This window comes from Silene latifolia, chromosome 6 (assembly GCF_048544455.1).
Source record: "Silene latifolia isolate original U9 population chromosome 6, ASM4854445v1, whole genome shotgun sequence".
NCBI classification, from domain to species: domain Eukaryota; kingdom Viridiplantae; phylum Streptophyta; class Magnoliopsida; order Caryophyllales; family Caryophyllaceae; genus Silene; species Silene latifolia.
Window position 1 is genome coordinate 126,720,252 of NC_133531.1, and position 23,074 is coordinate 126,743,325.

The window sequence follows — 23,074 nt, forward strand, 5'->3', positions numbered from 1 at the left end:
TCAACCCATTTTGACACATAGTCTACAGCTACCAAGATGTACCTGTTACCTTTACTGGATGGGAACGATTCTTGGAAATCAATGCCCCAGACATCGAAAACCTCGACCTCTAGGATGCCGTTTTGTGGCATCTCATGTCTCTTTGAAATGTTCCCTGATCGTTGGCAAGCGTCGCAAGCTGAAACAAAAGACTTAGCGTCAGCAAACAGAGCAGGCCAGTAAAAACCGGATTGAAGTACCTTAGCCACGGTGCGCGATGGACCGTGGTGACCACCATATGAAGAGGAGTGACAGCCTTCCAGGACTATTTTGGTCTCCCACTGCGGAATACACCGTCTGTAGAGACCGTCTGCACATTCCTTAAACAAGTAAGGATCATCCTGAGTAAATCTTTTAGCGTTATCGTAAAACGCTTCTTTTGCTGATAAGAAAGGTCAGGCGGCAACTTGCCACTAACAACGAAGTTAGCTATATCTGCATACCAAGGTTCTTGGTTAACAATAGACGATATAACAGCAATTAAAGTATCATCAGGAAAAGAATCATAAATAGGTAGAGAATCTTCCTCTTCTTGTCGCATCAGTCGCGACAAGTGATCAGCTACAACGTTCTCAGCTCCTTTCTTATCCTTGATCTGCAAATCAAACTCCTGAAGAAGGAGTATCCATCTCAGTATCCGTGGTTTGGCCTCCTTCTTAGTAAGGAGATGCCTCAAAGCTGCATGGTCAGTAAAAATAGTGACTTCTGACCTAACTAAATAAGTACGAAACTTCTCTAAGGCATAAACTACAGCTAACAGCTCCTTCTCAGTGGTAGTGTACTTCACTGGAGCCTCATCCAGAGTTCGGCTCGCATAGTAGATAGCATTTAAGGCTTTGTCTTTCCTCTGACCAAGCACCGCTCCTAGTGCATAGTCACTCGCATCACACATGATCTCAAACGGCAAGTCCCAGTTGGGAGGCTGTATGATCGGTGTAGAGACTAAAGTCTGCTTTAACCTATTAAAAGCAGAAAGACAAGCATCAGTAAACACAAAATGGGCATCCTTAAGCAGCAACTGTGTAAGTGGTTTAGCAATTTTGGAGAAATCCTTGATAAACCGGCGATAAAAGCCGGCGTGACCAAGGAAGCTCCTCACCCCCTTAACATTAACAGGAGGTGGTAATTGCTGAATCACTTCCACCTTTGCTTTATCAACTTCTATTCCCCTATCAGAAACTAAGTGCCCTAAGACAACTCCCTCGTTGACCATAAAGTGGCACTTCTCCCAGTTCAGCACGAGATTGACCTCAATACAGCGCTGCAACACTTTCTCAAGGTTAGACAGACAGTCAGAAAAATCACTTCCATATACACTAAAATCATCCATAAAAACTTCCATGATAGACTCAATATACTCTGAAAATATCTCCATCATACACCTTTGGAAGGTGACAGGGGCATTGCACAAACCAAAAGGCATTCTGCGATACGCAAAAACGCCCTTAGGACAGGTAAATGTAGTCTTAGCCTGATCGTCTTGGTGGATAGGGATCTGAAAGAACCCTGAATACCCGTCTAAATAGCAGAAAAATTTATGAGAATCTAACCTTTCTACCATTTGATCAATAAAAGGAAGGAGGAAGTGATCTTTCTTAGTGGCGGCATTCAGCTGTCTGTAGTCTATACACATCCGCCAACCAGTCACTACTCGAGTAGGTATTAATTCATTCTTCTCATTCTTAACTACAGTTGTCCCTCCTTTCTTCGGGACCACCTGTACTGGACTCACCCATCTAGAATTACCGACAGAATAAATAATACCTGCATCCAGCAGACTTCATTACCTCAAACCATCACGACATCCTCGCATCTTCGGGTTCAGCCGGCGGCGACCCTGTCTCGCAAGGTTTGTGATCCTCCTCCAGCTCTATTCTGTGCATACAAATATCGGAACTAATCCCCGTGATATCGTCCAGTGAATAGCCCATTGCCTTCTGTTTTTTTCTTAAGTACTGACTAACAAAGAGGTCATTTTGATCATCACTAAGCTTGGCACTAACAATGACTGGATATTGCTCTGTATCATCTAAGAAAGCATATTTAAGATGAGAAGGGAGAGGCTTACGTTCCGGTACCTTTACCTCAATGGAGCAAAGAGTGCTGATCATTTGTTCCACCTGCTCTTCTTCATGCTCATCTAAATCATCAACAAGCAAATCCAACGCAGCGTCATCGTCGTCTGGGCTATCTGCACACTCATCAAAAAGCATAAGAGCTTCTAGTGGGTCCTTCATAAAAGAACCCGACCAGAAGTCATAAATAGACTCGTCAATGATATCGACCGAATAACAAGTGTCCTCTATCATTGGGCGAGCTAAAAATCTTGGCGATGAATGTGATAGCGTCATCCCCCATCGCAAGAGTCGACGCCCTTGTCGACATCAATAACGCCCAAATTGTAAACTGTACAAAGGAATGGTCTTCCTAAGATAATTTGGGTCCGAGTGTCCTCAGCTATATCCAAAACAATGAAATCTACTGGGATATAAAGCTTGCCTATTTTCACAGGCACGTCCTCTAAGACACCTAAGGGCCTCCTAACAGATCTATCGGCCATCTGTAGGGTAACGTTAGTCACTTTAAAATGACTCATCTTCAGTTTCTTGCAGACAGGAAGGGGCATGACACTAACACTGGCACCTAAATCGCAAAGGGCCTTGTCAATAACCATATTGCCTATGACACATGTAATAGAAAAGCTGCCCGGGTCCTTCATTTTTGGAAGGGCCTTATTCAACAGCAAATTACTAGACTCTTCCATAAATGAAATCGTCTCAAATTCACTCAAATTTCTCTTACGCGTCACAATATCTTTCATAAACTTAGCGTAAGTGGGTACCTGAGTAACAAGTTCGGAAAAAGGGACAGTTACCTGGAGGTTTTTCACGACGTCCACAAACTTACCGTACTGTTGCTCGATCTTTGCGTCCTTCAGACGACTTGGGAAAGGTACCCTGGTAGCGATGAGTGGCCCCGCAACTTTTTCTTTACCATTATCAATGCGTGACGTGTCCACAGCAGGGGAAGATGACACGGTGGCGGTATTAGATAGTGAATTAGGATTCCCGCCACTTAAAGTACTGGATCGAGTACTTTTAGCAGTCGATCGACCAATTGCTTTTCCTATTTCACTCGATCGACCATGTTTCTCACTCGATCGAGTGGGTTCTTCAGCATAGTTACTCGATCGAGTGAGATTGTTACTCGATCGACCAACATTGAATTCTGCACTTCTCGATCGACCACTATTTTCACTCGATCGAGTGGTAGGGTGAATTAAACTGCTCGATCGAGTAGAAAGGTCACTCGATCGAGTGTTTACAGACACGCAGACAAGTATTTCCTTCAAAAACTCGTCTAAATCATCATCCAGAGTTATCGTCGGCCTATCAAAACCTCGTCTTCTTCATGAGTAAGGTCATTTTGAAAATTCATTGCTTGGATCGGATCGCAAATTGGAAGAAGCTTGGCTTGGTCTGTCGCGAGTGTTAACTGCGCGACTTGTTCTTTCAATTCCGATATAACCGTTTCAGATTGCCGTGACATACTCATCATAATGGATTTTAATTCGGCAATTTCTTCTCTTGCAGAAGGAGAGAGAGAAACTCTTGATCTTTGGCGTAGAAGGGGTAGAATCATTCTTAATTTCTTCATACAGCTGGGAGAAAGGAACTCCCTGCTTGTATTTCTGGTAGACAAGAACGCGCTCAACACTTTCCATGCATAAGATAGGGTCATGCCCTTCCGTGCCACATCTACCACATGGTTCTTTATGCTCCGTAATAGTAGGCATCTTGGCAAATAAACTTTCAAAGCAACAACTAACCTGCAAACTAATCAAAACTTTGCAGAAATGAGATCAGCCTCAAGGAATGAATTCCTTGAGACGAGGGACAAACTTAATTAAAGCAACAAGTTTGCGCCACCTCCCCGGCAACGGCGCCAAAATTTGACACGTCTGTCGCGTACCTGTCAAAAATAACCAACTGGCTCTAACTAATATAGTTATGGAAGTCGGGTCGAATCCACAGAGAGGTAGGAAAATGTCAGCTAAATCTAAGTTCGTCAAAGTAACCAAATTGGGGGTTTATAAAATGTGATTTTCTAAACTAAAGAGAACAAGGAGGAGAAAAATAAAGGGAAGAAATAACAGATAGAGAAAAACAGCTAAGACAATCGGTTCACCATAATCATCCGGTCAAGTAATCTAGGTCCCAGGTCAATGCAGTACGGTCTAAGGGGTAGCGAACGTCACCTTTCGGTCCTTAATTCACCCTAAAGTGTAAACAGCTTAACTTTCGCCCTCACTGCAATACTCTATTGTTCGCTACTAGTCTCGCCTTTTCCAACCTTTCGGTCCAGGTCAAGGATCACTAAGAATTAAAGGTCTAATTGCGTCGACTCAATTAGGCAGTTACAATTAACTGTAGCATTTAACCAACAAGGACTATACCGCATTAACCTAATAAATCGATTACTCTCCCTCCCTATTATGGATCCCCTATAGCCTTAGCATAGGGAAATTAGCTACTCATAATCATCGAATTAACAATGACAACAACCAGATAATTAAAACTAAGCATGATGATGAAACTAATAAGAATTCAATTAAGCAATTGCAATAATAAAGGGAAGAAGAATTAAAGCAATAAATAAGATTAAGAATAAAACTGGAATGATAATACCAATCGTAGAATCCAAATCCGAGTAGCAAAGTGTAGAGGAAGAATAAAATCCAAGAACAATGACAAAGTATAATCCGGAAACGAACGAAGTGAGAAGCCACAGTAACGTAGTTTACTCCTTCAGTCTTATACTCAAAAATACGTCCTAAAACCTAATCTATGGACTAATTACAAAAGTCCATGAAATAATTAGGCGAAAATTAACTAAAGCGCAGGAACCCACTCGATCGAGTAGAAGTAATCTACTCGATCGAGCAAATAATCACCAAACCACTCGATCGAGTGGAAATAAACCACTCGATCGAGTACCTCTTGCAAAAACTCCTCGATCGACCCCTTAAATTGCTCGATCGATCAATCCTGAGTATATAAAGCATTCGATCGAGCAGTAAACCACTCGATCGAGCTATATAGGAACGTTAGACCTTGAATTGCTCTCCGAACTCAGCTCACGCGTCTTCCAAGTGTTAGATTTCCAAGCTCCGGCTCCTTATTTTCCATGAATGCATACAATTGGGACAATTAAGGCTCGATGTAGCTCCTCTTCGGTCAATTCCTGCAAATTACAATAAACGGACCAAAGTAGAATATTCGGGGGTGTTTGTAGCCAGATGCTACATAAAAAGCACAGAAATGCGTGTAAAAATGAGATGAAAACCTTATATAAAAGACACGCATCACATCTCGAGAAAGAAGTCTCAGGTATGATTTCTTTTTATGCTTGGCGAGCCTCCTTACATAGTCTAATTGACTTTAACCGACCCTCCCCGATAGTCGACAGACTCTAAAATGTTCCCGACGACAGGTCCTTGGCTCAGACCCCTTGAGCCGACTCGCATCGCCATAGTCGTCAGGTTGTAATCTTCGATTGAGCTGATGGCTATACTTTGACTTTCGCCTTGTCCAAGCCTCAGTCCAAGTGGAGCCTCTGTAGATACCTCATTTCTGCACCTCCCGCCAAACACCCGGTGATGATTGAGCCACATGTTTGGTACGCGGAACGATTTATGATAGTTCCTAAGTTTATCGTCAAGTGATAGCTCAAATACTTGTGTCTACCCCTTGGTTGTCATCTACGCGCCGATACGGTCGTTTTGACAGTAATTAGAGTTCATTTGAAGTCAGGGTCAAAAACCGCTTCATTTTCTAATAAACCGTTTAAAATGCCGAGTCGGAATGTGCTAGAATATTCCGGATATTTTTATTCCATAAATCAATTTTATATCCTTTTGGAAAAATATTGTAACGACAAATTTTGTATTGCGATAACTGAGATACAAAACAAGGAAACAAAATGAGTTTTTATTAATATCATAAAAGTTCGTGTACAATCTCTACTAATCCTCTGATTCTAACTAAACAAACAGGGTACGCGTGCACGATCCACGTAGGGGTACGAGTGCGTTTTGCAGAGGGCGCACGTGTAGAGGGTGTATGCACTCTACGCGCGACGTTGACTTGTATTCTTGAGAGGGTTGAACGACTTGAGTCTCTCTTGAATGTTTGAATATTCGAGTTTGAATGTTTGAATATTCGGGTTTGAATGTTTGAGTTTTTTTGCGCAGGTGGCACGAATTTGTTGTGCTTGTTGACTGCATACGTTGAATTTCACGAGATTTTCAGAGAGAATTCCAGAGTTTTTTTTTTTCGAGTTTTTTTATATCTCCCCGAATGAAATGAACTTCGCCTCTATTTATAGAGAATAGTTGGGCTTTCGCGGGCTTTGGGCCATTAGGCCCATTTTCGGCTTGTTTGCAAAGTTGGCCCAAATTGACTTTTGTTTGGACCCGAATAACTCAGAATGACCCAAATTTGATTTAAAAGGGACAAAAATAACTATTGAGTAATTTATTTATTATTAACTCAAATTAATTAATTTCTATATTTTCGACGTTTAAATAAAATTTTAATGCCTACAAATTGCCCTCTCGAGACTTTGTCATGCCCACTTTCGAAGTGTTTTAGTGTGGCGGGGTCTCGACACATTCTTTTGGTTCGACTTGGAAGTCGACGGTTATCCATCATGTTGCATCGATAGCATTTTTTTGGCCATCGTGTCATTATATGACTTGGCGGATAGCATTTGAATTTTTCGTCACCTTGGTCATTTTGTAACCTTGACGAATTGCACTTAAATTTATGTCACCCTGGTCATTTTCTAACCTTAACAGATGACATTTGAATTTTTCTTATCCTAATCATTTTGTAACCTTGACGGATGATACTTGATTTTCAGTCGTTGAGTAATTTTGTAATCTTTAACGGATGACACGTTGACAGTTGAGCAACAAATATCTTCAACTAATTACTTAAAGAGTAGAAAATGTTCAACTCGGCACCACTACACGGACGTATCAAATTTCTTTTAGGTTGTTGGTACCGTAGGACTTTCGGTGGATGGCATAATCTAATTGGACCAAACCATGAGTTGCCTAATCCCACATTTTTTAATTGGACCAATACCTGATTTACAGAGAATAATTTGATGGTAAAAAGTAATTCCTTTGCAAGTAAGTTTCCCTCAACCGCTTCTTGTTATCGCCTATAAATACGGAGGTCTGTGTATCTTTTGTATTCACGACCATTTGGTTTAAATCTCTCACATTTCGCTTCTTCAGTCTTCCTTCATATTTATTTATTTATTTATTTATTTTTGTAGCTTGCCTGATAACCTGGTTTCGATCTTTCCCTTGAATTTCTTGGCTGCACGCATCTCCATCTTTTAATTACACATGAATATGGTATACATATGTTGGTCTTTGTTTGCTCAGATTAGAATTAATGCACTATTTTCTTTCTTGTTGCAGAGGCAACTTATGAAACCAAGTTCATCTCACCACGAACTTATATGGGATCCCTGCTGGGGTTTGATGAGTATATGATAGGAGCAAGATCGAGCAACAAGTGCAAAAAACCACTTCAAGCAAGTTTGTCTTGATCCATCCAGTTCTTTTTTTTTTCTTTAAAAAGAAAAGAACAGAGTTCGTCAGAAACGAACGTTATGATTGAAGATTGCTTCATGTGTTTTTCAATGCACCGGCTTCAAATTGGCGAATTTATCTTCGAGCAGCTTCTATAATTCCTCCATGTCCATATTCATATTCACAATGATAAGCTTGGATGTCCATGATGGTCGTCATTTCCGCCTTACGTCGGTCTATCATGTAGGCGGTATCACTATTACGAAAAATGTGAACGGTAGAACTTACAGAACCAGCAGAGATAGAAGTCGTGGCGTGAAAAGAATCACTGCCCTAAAGTTGAATTTGCCCCGCTCGCTACACACGGCCTCTTGGCAACCAACCCCCAGGATTACACGACTTTCGAGCCTAAGGTGTATGACAAAGGCTCGGATTGAGGATAGTAACAGAACGTTGCCCAAAATCAGCTATGGAAATAAAGTGTAGAGAGACAGATAGAGAGAAGAGAGAATTATTGTGTTGTGTGTTCTGAAAAGGTAGAGAATGGTAGTATATATAGTAGATGTAGGAAGGATCCAGAACCACATTAAAGTGTCTCGTAAATAGCTTTTCGAAGACTTCAAAATCAGTATTGTAAAGCAAGAAAGTCAGCATAGAAGACTGCACTTTCAGTTTAGAAAAGGCGCAACAAACACATAAAAGACTGAGCAATCAGTTTCGGAAATTGTGCAAAAAGATATAGAGAATAAGTGATCGGACTTCCAAAAACGGCCTATGGCACACACCGCAGGTGCTATCCCAGAGCCCAGAGCTCGTGCCCGTGCCCATGCCGGCCCGGCCCGGCCCGGCCTAGCACGGCGCGGCGTGCGCGCGCGCGCGTGTGTGGTGGTACGGTTCCTTTACCACTACATATCTAGTAGTCCAATACAACTGATCACTTATAAACTATAATACTCCAACATATTTTATCAATGTGAGATTCTTTTGAAGCAAAACTAAGCAATACTTCCATCAATCCCCCACATGATTCAAAAGAAGAAGAAGAGAAATAGCTGATTATGGCAACGGAATGTAAGTCTTACGATGACAATGTTCATGAGGAATTGAATTGTAACCCAGTGCATACAATTACCTGCTACAACCGTATCGAGTTTCTCTCGGCATTGGACTCTCCACGGTGGTTTGTAACGGATAACTACGCACAAACCTGCATTCAAATATGTGTTCGTCCTCGCGAAATGTCATAAAAGGTGCCCCTCACATGCCTGGGATCTCGTGAACGCTCTAGAGGTCCTAAAGCCTAAGAACCTCATAGGGGGTAGGGCAGTTCCCCCACATTTACATAGGTAAGTCCATCAGGTTTGACTGTCACAAACTATCCTTAAACAAGGACTATGGACTTATTAAGAGCTTAGCTCAACCTTCCTCACTTGACAGAAATAACATAATATATAAAAGAATACTACATCACTTTTATTAAAATAGGAACGGTAGTAGTATTACAACATGAGATCCTCATGACTTCGTTTGATCCATTGAACTTGGTAAACCTAAGTGGGGGAGCCCCGTCACGATTCACTCCCAATAGGCTTTAAACCCATTCCTCGTGCTGACTCCAGCACTAATTTTCTGCAGAGGCCTTTCGTGAGAGGATCCGCAATATTCCTCTCCGATATTACATAATCCAGTGATATCACATTATTTCTGATCAAATTCCTCACTATAGCATGTCTAAAGCGTATATGTCTCCTCTTTCCGTTGTAAGCTTGATTGCCTGCCACACCAATGGCTGCTTGAGAATCGCAATGCATAGAAACTGATGGAGCCGGTCTCCCCCACAATGGAATGTCTGCTAACAGGTTCCTTAGCCACTCGACTTCCTGACCTGCCAATTCTAAAGCAATAAACTCAGATTCCATTGTTGATTTTGCAATACAACTCTATTTAGAATATTTCCAAGAGATAGCACCACTAGCCAAAGTAAACACATATCCACTAGTAGAATGAATCTCATCATTATCAGATACCCAATTAGCATCACAATATCCTTCTAAAACACATGGTGATTTGGAATAGTGCAAACCCCAATCCATTGTTCCCCTAAGGTATTTTAGAAGTCGATATAAAGCATTCCAGTGTGACTAATTTGGACTATGTGTATACCTGCTAAGACGACATACCGTATAAGCAATGTCTGGTCTTTTATAATTCATTAAAAACATGACACTGCCAATTATCTTAGCATATTCTTCTTGGTTCACACTTACACCCTCATTCTTTTTTAGGTGTATACTAAGATCATATGGGGTTTTGACTGGTGCATAATCAAAACAGTCAAATCTTTTAAGAATTTTCTCAACATAATGTGACTGATCCAAACTCAAACCCCATTTGGTCCTAGAAATTTTTATACCAAGAATAACATTGGCTTCACCTAGGTCTTTCATGTCAAAACGAGAGCTTAAGAAGGCTTTGGTGTCATTCATAACTTTCATATTAGTGACAAAAATGAGCATGTCATCAACATACAGACACACAATAACACATCCATCTTTGTCACTTTTAGCATATACGCAAGCATCCGAATCATTTACATGAAAACCATAAGATGTAATAGTTTGATGAAATTTGCCATACCATTGCTTCGGAGCTTGCTTTAGACCATACAATGATCTAACCAGTTTACATACCTTGTCTTCTTGTCCTGAAATTACACAACCCTCTAGTTGCTTCATGTATATTTCTTCGTTCAAGTCTCCGTTCAAAAAAGCCATCTTAACGTCCATTTGATGCACAAATAGATCATGTATAGAAGCTAGTGCAATTAAGGCCCTAATAGTAGCAACTTTAGTAACAGGAGAGTAAGTGTCAAAAAAATCCAAACCTTTGGTTTGTCGATTACCATATACAACCAATCTAGCTTTATATTTATCGATAGATCCATCATGATTGAGTTTCTTCTTGAAGACCCATTTGTTGCTTAGAGCTTTACACCCTCTGGGCAGATCGGTGAGAATCCAAGTGTTGTTACCTTTGATTTAATCTATCTCACTGTTGATGGCTTCCAGCCAGAAAGTAGAATCGATGGAACTCATGGCCTCCTTGTAAGTTCTCAGATCATTTTCTAGAACATAGGCACGAATATCCTCCTCATCGGGAAATTTCTTTTCTGCCAAGCTTGTCTCGAAGTCTGGGCCAAAATCTTTTGCTATTCTAGCCCTCTTGCTTCTTCTAGGTTCAGTCACTACATATACATTAGTTACTGCACTAGTAGAAGCATTATCAACACTATTGGAAACAAGTGGTAAAGGAGGTTCAAGGTTAGTTTTCATCGGAAAAATATTCTCAAAAAATATAACATCTCTAGATTCTTTAATAGAACCAAAACCTGAACCATCCTTTAGAATAAACCTGTAGGCCGCGCGGTTAGAAGCATAACCAATGAATATACTGTCGATTGTTTTTGGTCTAATTTTGCTTCTTTGGCATGCAGGTATTCCAATTTTTCCCAAGCACCCCCACACTTTGAGGTAGTTAAGATTAGGCTTGTGGCCTTTCCAGATCTCATAAGGAGTTATTTCCAATTTTTTGTGTGGAACTCTGTTAAGTACAAAACAAGCAGAAAGAATGGCCTCGCCCCACATGTTAGTAGGCATACCAGAACTAATAAGCATATCATTCACCATGTCTTTCAAAGATCGATTTTTCCTTTCGGCTATTCTATTTTGTTGAGGTGTGAATGGGGCGGTGATCTCATGGATAATGCCATTTTCTTCACAATATTTTTTAAGTGGATAACCCTCCTATTCACCGCCCCTATCAGACCTAACACGTTTGATTTTAAGGTCTAATTGATTCTCAACTTCAGCTTTATAGATCATGAATTTTTGCTCGGCTTTATCTTTTGTACTTAACAAATACACTTTCGTATATCTAGAGAAATCATCTACAAAAGTGATATAATAACACTTACCTCCTCGGCTCATTGTGTTTCTGAAATCCCCCAAGTCTGAATGGATTAATTCAAGAAGAGTCGAGGCACGATGGACTTGTTTAATAAACGGTGTCCTGGAATGTTTAGCCTCTACACATATCTCACATTTGTCAAAAGTCGTATTACTAAAGCCATGTATAAGGTCAAGATGTTTCAATTTTTTAACATAATCAATATTTATATGACCTAATATAGCATGCCATAAAGTAATAGACTCAGCAAGATAAATGGAAGTGGTGGAGTTTTTATTAATAGTCACCACATCGAGCACAAAATCCCGCCATTAAAAAAACCTTTTCCAACAAAATTATTGTTTCTAGTGAGTACAAGTTTGTCGGATTCAAAAGTGAGTTTTATACTGGCCTTGTTAAGTAAAGACCCTGAAATAAGGTTCCTACGAATTTCTGGAACATGAAGAACATTATTAAATTCAAGAATTTTACCGGAAGTTAGCTTCAGTTGTGCCTTTCCCTTACTAATAACGGGTGTAGTGCTAGAATTGCCCATGAACACGTATTGTCCGTAGTTTCTGGCACATATTCTTTGAACGCTTCTTTGTCACAACATATGTGACTCGTAGCTCCGATGTCCAAAACCCATTCTGTGATGTTGCTTACCAGATTTACCTCGGATACAACGGCAGCAATGACTTCATCTGTTTTGGTGAGATGAGCTTGATGCTTGTTTTTTGACTTTCCTTGCGGACAGAATTTTGCGGAATGACCCGTTTCACCACAAGTGAAGCATTCTCCTTTGAACGGCCTTTTGGGTTTGAAATCTGTTTGCTTTTTCACTCCGTGGATCTGGTTTGGTCCCTTGTTGTTGTGGTTGTTGTTGTTATTACATCTAGGATCCTTGTTGCGATTTTTTGTCTCAACGAGATTGGCATTGGAAGAGGAATGATCAACTTGTTTGCCTCTTAACTGGATTCGCTTTTGCTCTTCAATCTTGATGTGTGACACTAACTCAAGAAGAGTGAAATCCTTTTGTTTGTGTTTCATGAAGTGCACATAATTCTGACAAGACAAAGGAAGCTTCTCGATAAGACAATTAGCTTGAAAAGTTTCACATATTTTCATACCCTTCGCGATAATATCAGCAAATAAAGTCTCATACTCATGAACTTGATCTAACACAGGTTTTTAATCAGTTATACGAAAATTTAACCATCTATTGCAAGCGTATTTTTTAGTGCCAAAATCATCGGTTCCGTATTTTGTTTTAAGAGCGTCCCAGATGTCTTTAGCAGTTTCAAGCTTGCTATATATCAAAAATAAAGGTTCCGTCATATAGTGCAGTAAAATGCCACGACATGTTTTACTGTCTGGAGGAAAATCCCGTTCACTGTTTTCCGGTGCTTCAGTTCCCGATTAAAGAATAATCTATCTTTAACTGGCTTAAAAGAAAATCTAGTTTTTCAGACCAAATCCAATAGTTTTTAGCATCAAGTAAATCCAATTTTGACATATGAGGGATAAAAATTGTAGGCATAAGAGTCAGATTAAAGGAAGCAACATAAATTGGCATAGCCAGATCGCCTACGATAAGATTTTAACGAGCAATATTTTTTTTTTTTTAAAAAAAAAAATTCAACTTTAGACTGTAGGTGGTATCACTATTACGAAAACAATGAACGGTAGAACTTAAAGAACCAGCAGAGATAGAAGTCCTGGCGTGATAAGAATCACTGTCATAAAGTTGAATTTGCCCCGCTCGATACACACGACTTCCGAGCCTAAGGTGTACAACAAAGACTCGGATTAAGGAGTAGTAACCAAACGTTGCCTAAAATAAGCTATGGAAATAAAGTGTAGAGAGACAGATAGAGAGAAGAGAGAATTGTTGTGTTGTGTGTTCTCAGTTTCGGAAATTGTGCAAAAAGATATAGAGAATAAGTGATCGGACTTCCAAAAACGGCCTACGGTACGCACCGCAGGTGCCCGTGCCCGGCCCGGCCCGTCGTGACGTGGCGTGCGCGCGCGCTTGTGGTGGTACGGTCCCTTTACCACTACATATCTAGTAGTCCAATACAACTGATCACTTATAAACTATAATACTCCAACATATTTTAACAATGGGGGATTCTTTTGAAGCAAAACTAAGCAATACTTCCAACATATCATCGTGCTTGGACGTGGTGCTTGCTTGGTGTGGCAGACTAGCAGTAGAACATTTTGACGGTGTTCATCAAATTTGACTGATCACAAAACATTGTGCCTTCAATATGATTTCTTTCAGTATAGCTGATGGCTGATGTATTTTTTTTTTTTTTACTTTATACTTAGCCACCTGCGTCTTACCATATATGCTAAAATATTTTGCTTGTGTATGCATCTTATGAAAGCAAATTCATCCAGAAGAAATACTAAAGTGAGGTTGATGGTGACTGATGGATGCACATATGAATTCGGATCTGTGCAGGTGCAATTAGCTGCTTCAACTTCCTCAACACAAATTTTTTTAAGAACAGGAGGATGGAATGCATTCAAATGTCAAGAACGATTTAGTGGATTTTTCTCTGTATCGGTTCAAATTTGATGATTATCTGCTCCTGTGTCTTCTTTTTATCAGGGAGAGGTATGCACGCTATGGTCAGACTCCTCCACTTGATCATCGTTTTGCTTGGCGAACTGGACACTTCAACTCGGTGTTGGTTTATCGCAGTTGTTGAACAATGCGACGATGTGGCCATATTTGATTTGCTTACAAAAGATTGTATTTGGATAAAGCAGAGACCTATTCCACGTTTCCGTAGAACACCATGTTGATTTATTCATTCCTTCGACTTTGCTAACAAATACTCCGTACTACTTACATAGCGAACTTTAGGTTCTTTTTTTTTGTTTGGTTCAGGTGTATAATGGACTCCTGCATTTATAAATCAACTTACTTGGCCTTCGCAAAAATACATACAATTTTGCATTGCTTTGAGATTAATTTAGCTTCTCTTCATTTTTTTGCAGGGGTAGTTTGAGGACCACCATGGAATATGAAGATGCCCGGGATATGAGAGACCGTGGAAGCCTCGTAAAGAATGTTCGACGTCATCAAGAATTTTTCAATTATTGTCAGCATTGTTCTTACTTCTTGACATTAGAAGACTTATCAAGATTTTCGTACCACTGGAAGGTTGTTGAGCTCCTTGAAGAGTTTTTTTTTTGAAGATTGGTCAAGCTTATCATATTATGAAGCTTTTAGAAGATCTGAAGACCATTGGAACTTCTTGAAGACATACAGGCTGTGCAAGCATCTCGAAAAAATCTCGAAGTTTTGAAGGCTATCAAGCTGCTTATTTCTGCTTGTAACTGTTAGAGCTATATTGGAGATCGTATGAGGGCCTGAAGCTTTCTGAAGACCGTTGAGGCTTTTAATAACCATTGACGCTTTCAAAGACTGAAGCCGAAGCTCTCGAAGACTATGAAGACTCTAAAAGTATTTAGAGGAATAATGGAGCATGAAGATTTGAAGCCTGAGTTATGAAGACTCGAAGATTGTCAAGCCCTCTGAAGAATAGTGTAGCTGCTTTTGAACACTCTGGAGCGACGTTTGAACCAAGCTGTCGAAGTTGGAGGCTTTATTATTCTAGCTAGGCCAGAGCATTCCAAGTCTATGTGTCCATGTGTTCTGGAATTTCAGGAAGCTCTTTCTTTTTCTTACCGCGTGTTGAACCTGACATTTCAATAGATGAAGATTTTTTTCGAATGAGTCATTTCAATTCTTACATGAGCTACCATTCAATGAACCCGCTGGGTTATTTCGGTTATCATGTGAGCCCATGATGCAGAGCACCGAGTTGTGAAGCGTTGAAGATTTTTGTGGAGAGCTAATTTCGATTCTCACGTGAGCTACCATGCAATGAACCCGCTGGGTTATTTCGGTTAACATGTGAGCCCTTGGTGCATTGAACCATCAACCGTTGGTGATGACTACAAGCATGTTATTTCAAATCTCATATAAACTACCATGCAATGAACCTGCTGGGTCCCTTCGATTATCATATGAGTTATTATGGCTACCAAGCGTTGGAGATTATTCAAACTTTTCATTATGACAATGTGAAAACAATTTCGAAGTTTCTTTGAAGTATTCTACAATTATCCAAAGATTGGATATTGTGTAACTTGAAGATTCCTGAAGGTGATAGAATTCTTTAAAGACGATGGAAGTCTTGAAGACTATTTGAAACAAGCAACCTCAATTTTTTTATTTAGGTGTGATGGACTTTTGTACATGGTCTATGACTTTCACTTGACCTACTGATCACCTAAGCCGTCTACATACTTGGGAAGTAACAAGTGGTATTTCACAAGATCAAAGCTTACATAGTACAAAGGGAAATGGTGTTTGTTTGGAGGGGTGGCTGCACTTGAGCTACAAGTTCACTCAAGCTGCCTACGTACTTGCAAGGTGACAAGTATGACAACTCACAAGATCAAGCCAACGTAGTTCAATTTTTTTTTTTTTTTTTTAGGTTTGATACACAATTTTTTTCTGACTGCACTCAGGCTATATGTTCACCCAAGCTACCTACGTACTTGCAAAGTAGAAAAAACACTTCACAAGATCAAGCCGACGTTGTTCATAGAGGTTTTCAGTTTACGCTCTTGCTTAGGAGCATGGCTTGCAGTTTAAGCTCTTGCTTAGGAGCATGGTGTTGTTTCAAGGGTAGTAACGTTTGAGAAATTTCCCATTTATTGGGCCTATGAGCACACCGTCTTTATCCGCAATCTTGTATGCGCTATTTGTGTAAGCCTCTTGTACCGCATACGGGTCATCCCACTTAGAGGTGAATTTACCAACTGGCTTGTGAGAGGTGATAATTGGTCTTCGTATTCCAAGGACTAGGTCTCCTACTTGAAAAGAACGAGGACGTAATTTTTTGGTTGAATGCTCGCGACAACCTTGCTTGATAACACTGGAGCTTCTGTTAGGCCTCTAGTCTTTTTTCATCGAGTGCCTCCAACTCTGCTAAATGTAACTTGTCATTTTCATCTTCTGTAAGTTCCTCTTGAATAGCAATGCGTAAGGATGAGATCTGTATTTCTAATGGCAACACAGCCTCTACTCCATACACCAACGCATACGGGGTTGATTGAGTAGGAGTTTTGTATGTGGTACGATAGGCCCACAATGCCTCGCCAATTCTTTCATGCCAACCTCGCTTTGATTTTGCTACTACTTTTCTCAACAAGTTGCAATGGGTTTTATTGAAGCCTTCAACCAAACCATTTGCAGGAGCATTGTACATCGATGACTTATACTGTCTAAATTTCAACTTTTCTCCTAAATTTGTCATTAGATGGTTATCGAACTGTTTCCCATTATCAGTTATGATACGTTGTGGTACACCATATCGGTATACTCCCTCCCATCCAAACCAAAGGTAACACTTACCTTATTCGGACCATCCAAACCAAACTACCCATTCCTTTTTTGGTAAAAAACATTACTAAAGACTCCTCATATACCTTTGTTATTTACATACAATGCCATCATGTTTGTGGCCCTCCTTTAATCAAGTTAAAAGTGGTCCTACTTCAATTCCAATACTACCCTTAACTTTTCTCTCTTTTCTTAAAACTTGTGCTCCCTCCCATGTTACCTTTGGTTTGGATGGGAGGGAGTATTATTTAAGTTCGGATGAAATTCACAACATTTTCCTTCTTGACTTCCCGTAATGTGATGGATTCTGCCCATTTTGAGAAATAGTCAGTACCAGTGAGTATATACTCGTGTCCATTCGAGGCTTTCGGAGTGAGAGGTCCCACAATGTCAAGTCTCCAAGCTTCAAAGGGCCATGAAGATACAGTCGGGTGTAATGGCTCCGGTGGCTGATGTATGAAGTTTGCGTAGAACTGACAGGGTTGAAACTTTTTCGGGAAGTCCATGCAGTCTTGAACCATGGTTGGCCAGTAATACCCCATTCTCTTTACACAATCATAAAGTTTAGGTCCAGATTGGTGAACGCCACAAATGCCAGAGTGAGCTTCGTGCTTTGCTTCAGTAGCTTCATCTTTATTTAGACACCTCAACCAGTGTCCTAATAAAGAGCGTTTGTAGAGCGTCCCTTTGTAATGAAGAAATTTTGGAGCACGTCGACGTACCTCTACCTTGTGCCTGGGATCATCAGGTAATTTTTGGTGGTCAAAGAAATCGATGATAGGTTGGCGCCAGTCATCCTCATCAGTCGTGTAGGCACAAATCATATATGTTGTATCTATATCTTCTACTGTTTCAAGCAAAGGTATTTCCCAGCGATTGCAGACTGGCACTTGCATAGATTCTTCTGCCCCAGTGCCAAAGTGGCTACAAGGTTAGCAAGCGCGTCAGCCAAGTTATTAGCACTCCTCGGTACATGACCAATATTGATGGAGTCAAGTTGATTAAGCAGTTGCCGCGCCTGTCGATGGTAGGGAATTAAGTCTTCCTTTCTTACCTCATACTCATCGAGGACTTGACTGATCACCAATTGTGAGTCTCCGTAAATATCCATGTCCCTTACGCCTATTTCAATTGCCATTTGACGACCTAATATCAAAGCTTGGTATTCTGCCACGTTATTTGAGCAAAATTGTGTGAGTGTAAATGAGTATGACATTGCATGGTTTTGAGGAGATATGAAAACAACTCCTGCTCCAGCTCTGTCTCGCCTTGCAGCACCGTCAAAGTATATTTGCCATGGAGGTAGAATGTCCACGTAAAATATTTCTTCTCCTGGTAGTTCATCTGAAATTTCCCACTCTGTCGGGACTGGATGATCAACGAAGAAATCTACAATAACCTGACCTTTTACTGCTTTTTGAGACACAAACACTAAGTCATACTGTTTAAGTAACACTGCCCATTTCGCAAGTCTTCCAGATAAGACTGGTCTTGAGAGTATGTACTGATTGGATCAGCTTTTGAGACCACGTGTATGGTATGCGCCTGCATGTTGTGCCTCAACTTCTGGAGGGCGAACACCAAAGCAAGACATATCTTCTCTATGGGCGAGTAATTTAATTCAGCTTCAACCAAGGTACGGCTCAAGTAGTAGAGTGCTCTCTCCTTGCGGTCTTCAATTTCTTGCGCACACATTGCCCCCAACGAACGTTCTTGTGCGGCGATGTATAGAATGAGCGGTTTTCCTGGAATCGGTGCCTCCAACACTGGTGCACTAGCCAGGTACTTTTTTATGCTATCAAAATCATGTTTGCATTTTTTATCCCACTGAAATGGAGCATCCTTTTTCATGAGATGACTAAACGGCTGACAACGTTCTGCTAGATTAAAGATGAACCTTCTAATGTATGCCAAACGTGCCTGCAACCCGCGCAGCTCCTTCAACGTCTTTGGTTCTAGCATTTCGTTGATAACTCTGATTTTTGTCTGGTCGATTTCAATGCCTCTATGCCTTACCACGAACCCCAAGAACTTACCGGATGTGACGCCGAATGCACACTTGAGTGGGTTCATCTTGAGTTAACATTTTCTAAGTCTCTCAAAGATGGTCCGAAGAACTTTAACATGGTCTTTTCTTTTCTTTTATTTGATAACCACGTCGTCGACATAACACTCTATTGTTTTATGCAACATTTCATCAAAGATCTTTTCCATTGCTCGCTGATATGTGGCCCCGACATTTTTTGAGTCCAAACGGCATGACTGTGTAGCAAAATATCCCATTTGGTGTGCGAAATGCCGTTGCTTCTTGATCTTCAGGTGCCATTTGTATTTGATTGTATCCAGCGGTGCAATCCATGAAAGAGAGTCCTTCGTGGCCAGTAGTTGCATCGATCATTAACTCTGTAACTGGCAAAGGGAAGTCGTCCTTTGGACATGCATCATTAAGATATTTGAAGTCGACGCATACACGTTGTTACCCATTTTTCTTTCTAACTGGAACAATGTTGACTATCCAGGTAGGATATCTGACTTCACGGATAAATCCAACCTCAATGAGTTTGTTAACCTCTTTTTCAATTTCAAGTATAAGCTCTATCCTAAAGCGACGTTGAGATTGCTTTCTAGGACTGATTCCTTTTCTGATTGACAATCGATGAACTGCAATTTTTAGGCTTAGTCCGGACATTTCCTTGTAGCTCCAAGCGAAGACGTCCTTGTACTCAACCAACAATTTGTAGTATTCCTCTTCTTCCTCTTTAGTCAACAGAGCACTGACGTAGATTGGACGAGGATCTTCATCAGTTCCTAGGTTTAGTTCTTTTAAATCATCTACAGTTGATTGTACCTCGTCTTCAAGTGTTTTAGGTGCCTTGTCAGCCTCTACCTCTTCGCTGTCATCAGGTATCTCTTCTGCAGTGATATGATATGAATTCACAATTTCCAAGTCTTTTGCATCACGGGAGTGTGAAGATGGAGGTTTAGACTCTTCAAGATTGTTTGAGGACAGACCAGTGAGAACTAATACTCGTCTTCATGCTTTTAGTGGCTCATGCTGGATGATGTCCACCACTTTCAAACGCTTCATGCGAGAGGGTATTGCGCTTCTCAAATCATCAGTTATGTTTACTTCTTCATCGTTTTCTTCCATGGAAGTTGAGCACAAAAGAGTCTTACCATTATCATTATTGGATGCTCATAAACGAGTGAAGACCGTGTTTGAACGAACACCTAAATGATCACTTAATGCACCTTTCTTTCTTGTACATGGCGGAGGGGTTGACGACTTAATTTCATTTGTTCCTCGTTTATCCAGTCGAGTGAAGACAGAAGGACGATTTTTTGTAAGACTCAGTCTCCCCAGCCTATCGAATACAGAAGGACGGGATCTCTGTGCAGGTGAACTTATCTTGTCGAAGACTGAAGATGTTGATAGTGTTTTAATGTCTTCTGCTTCATTCTCCTCAGCCTCTTCTATTGTGATATGTTGTGAAGATGTAGTAGTTCTGTTCTTACGAGCACTGATCTTCACGGGTGTGGGAGACTTATAACCAAGCCCCGTTTTAGTCTCTTTAAAGCTTCCTTCTTGCTTGAACAACTCCTGTTGCATTTTGTTAAGCCCATATGGTTCAACTTCTACAACTTTCCCAAGCGGAGTTGGTTTTATAAAGTCGTAACCTACATTTGCCAGTAGCTTGTATCCGTTAGAATGAAATATTCCCACATTTTGATCGCTTAATGATTGGTTTGATGAACAGACAAAACCAACTGGAGGAGGTCTCGGAAATTTTGTTTGGTTTGAACTTAGAAGAGGTGTGGTGACTTTCACCATCCATTCTTGCTTGATCATTGGAGTTGGTTTAATTTTGTCTTTAAGATCTCTCTTTGTTAGACATTCTGCAAAAGGACTATCTCCTTCTTTGCGGCGAGACTTGGGAATATACCGCAATACTGGCGAGGTAGACTTATGTGGTATTTATTGGATCTTGGGTGATGTAACGGGAGTAGATGCTTCACTAGCGTTGTTTATATTTTGCTTGACATCATTTTCTTTAACAAAACTCGTAATAATATCTTCTTTGGTATTCTCTTTCAGCTTACCTCCTTTTCCAGTTGAAGAAATGGTAGTTGGCATAAACTCACTAGAAGTACCATTTTCTTCAAAGAACTTTGCGTCAGCGAAGAAAGAGTCAACCTTAGTGAAAGGCTTGGCGTCTCCATTTATTTTCCTTTCACCGCCACGATAATACTTCAAGCATTAATGAAGGGTTGATGCAATGACCCCATTTTCATGTTTCCATTGTCGACCTAATAATAACTTGAATGATGTCTTGGCCTCGATGACATAGAAGAGTGTTTCAGATGACAAGTCGCCCATGCTAAGGTTTACACGAATCATGCCAATAGCCCGCTCTCCATTTAAGTTGAAACCGTGAATAATTGTTCGACTGCTGGAAAGTTCATCAACCGCGATGCCTAGCTCTTTCATGGTTGCTTTTGGCATGAGATTTACTCCTGAGCCTCCATGTATTAAGATTTTGTTGACTTTTTGTCCTCGAATGTAGCCTGACACATAAAGCGGCCTATTGTGAGGCTTGGAACCAAGAAGCAGATCTTCATCTGAAAAGGTCAAGGCTGCATTGCAGGAGACACATTGTGTTGACTGCTCTGCAAGCTCTCCTACATCTTTTATCTTGCCAGCGTATAGTTCTGGTTTATCAAGTCCTTGGAGTATTATATGACGCTTCTCTTTTGGCAGGTGAAAGATTTGTCTCCACCCCATATTTGCGGGAAGGGCGTTGAGAGCCTTTACAACTTCATTTTCCTTTTGAGGGTAAGATTGCAATTGTTGTGATGGTACCGCATCATCTGCTTCGTTTTCCTTTACTTTTTCTTTATCATCATGACCTACTGCAGAAATAGTACATACGGTAACATTGTTCAAGAAATCTCTTGAAAGGAATTCTTCTAGAGCAATATGACTCAACGATTTTTGCTTAGGCATATTGATAGGCAAGACACGTGGTTTGACCACTGTTTCAGACTTCTTCTCCCTATCAGACATGCAAAATGACACGGCTATCGCAACCCTATCAAAGATAAAACCTAACGGTCTCAACTAAAATGTAGCAGAGGCAGTCGAGTATCGAATCCACAGGGAGGTAATGTAATTATAGCTGTCTATTTCTAATCCTATGGTAACAATTGGGGGTTTGTTTGAAATTGGTTCTAAACTACGAAGTTTGAAAGGAAGAGAAAAAAAAGGAAGAGCAGTAAAAGCAATAAAAACGGTTGAAACTATCAAGAAGAGAGGGATATGTCAGGATTTCGGTTCACTACGGTAGTCCAATAACTCAGCTGTAAATGACTCAGACGAACTAATGTGAGACGGATGTTAAAAGGTCCTTTCGGTCCACTTTCTATCCTAAAATACCACTAACTTAACTTTCGTCCTCATTAGGGTAGTCTACTGTTTATAGCAGGCCTATTTAGTCCAATCTTTCGATCCAGGATTAATTTTAGCCAGTTTAATGGGTGACATAGAAGCGTGCACTCAACTAGGTCGGGAATTACAGTTAAATTGCTATAGTGACAGAGTCTCGTGATTAATTCGTCTGATTCATCTACTTAATCGTCATCTTTCTACCATAGATTCCCTAATCCCAACATGAAGGGAATTTAGCTACTCATATCAGTGATTAAACTAACAGCAGACAACTTCCCAGCAGTGAACATTATAAATACTAAAACTCGCAATAATGAAAATTAGGGCAAAGGAAAATAAGAACACAAATGAGAAATTAAAGCAACAAATTATTATTATTAATAAAGGGGGAGAAGGGATTACAATCAGTGCGAATCCGGCGTAAAGAACAACTGAATCCGAGCAATAATAACCCCAAAGTAAAGTAACAGTGAAGAGGAATAAAAGTTACGTAGTAAAGTTCTACTGTGAAAGCTAGAGTCCAAGGTAGATAAAAAGATGATTAAAAGATCCCTATTAACCTAATTAACATAGGTTTAAATAGAAAAGAAACTAAAGCTTGCGG

General features: G+C 40.3%; 4 protein-coding genes across 4 annotated transcripts; all 4 read right to left on the reverse strand.

Annotated features, from left to right (window-relative positions):
* Nucleotides 1-14,825: 14,825 nt before the first annotated feature.
* LOC141588640 (uncharacterized) lies at nucleotides 14,826-16,890 on the reverse strand. The gene is made up of 2 exons (XM_074410073.1): nucleotides 16,600-16,890; nucleotides 14,826-15,068 (listed from the first exon to the last, which is right to left on the reverse strand). Exons 1-2 carry the CDS (start codon nucleotides 16,888-16,890, stop codon nucleotides 14,826-14,828), a joined length of 534 nt encoding a protein of 177 aa, XP_074266174.1.
* A 382-nt stretch (nucleotides 16,891-17,272) lies between these two features.
* Nucleotides 17,273-17,848, reverse strand: LOC141588641 (uncharacterized). The gene has a single exon (XM_074410074.1). It carries the CDS (start codon nucleotides 17,846-17,848, stop codon nucleotides 17,273-17,275), a length of 576 nt encoding a protein of 191 aa, XP_074266175.1.
* A 20-nt stretch (nucleotides 17,849-17,868) lies between these two features.
* Nucleotides 17,869-18,986, reverse strand: LOC141588642 (uncharacterized). The gene is made up of 2 exons (XM_074410075.1): nucleotides 18,530-18,986; nucleotides 17,869-18,434 (listed from the first exon to the last, which is right to left on the reverse strand). The coding sequence occupies exons 1-2, from the start codon at nucleotides 18,984-18,986 to the stop codon at nucleotides 17,869-17,871; spliced, it is 1,023 nt and encodes a 340-aa protein (XP_074266176.1).
* Nucleotides 18,987-19,221: 235 nt separating this feature from the next.
* LOC141588643 (uncharacterized) lies at nucleotides 19,222-22,089 on the reverse strand. Its single transcript, XM_074410076.1, has 5 exons — nucleotides 21,344-22,089; nucleotides 21,126-21,253; nucleotides 20,277-20,702; nucleotides 19,522-20,012; nucleotides 19,222-19,452 (listed from the first exon to the last, which is right to left on the reverse strand). The coding sequence occupies exons 1-5, from the start codon at nucleotides 22,087-22,089 to the stop codon at nucleotides 19,222-19,224; spliced, it is 2,022 nt and encodes a 673-aa protein (XP_074266177.1).
* Nucleotides 22,090-23,074: the final 985 nt, after the last annotated feature.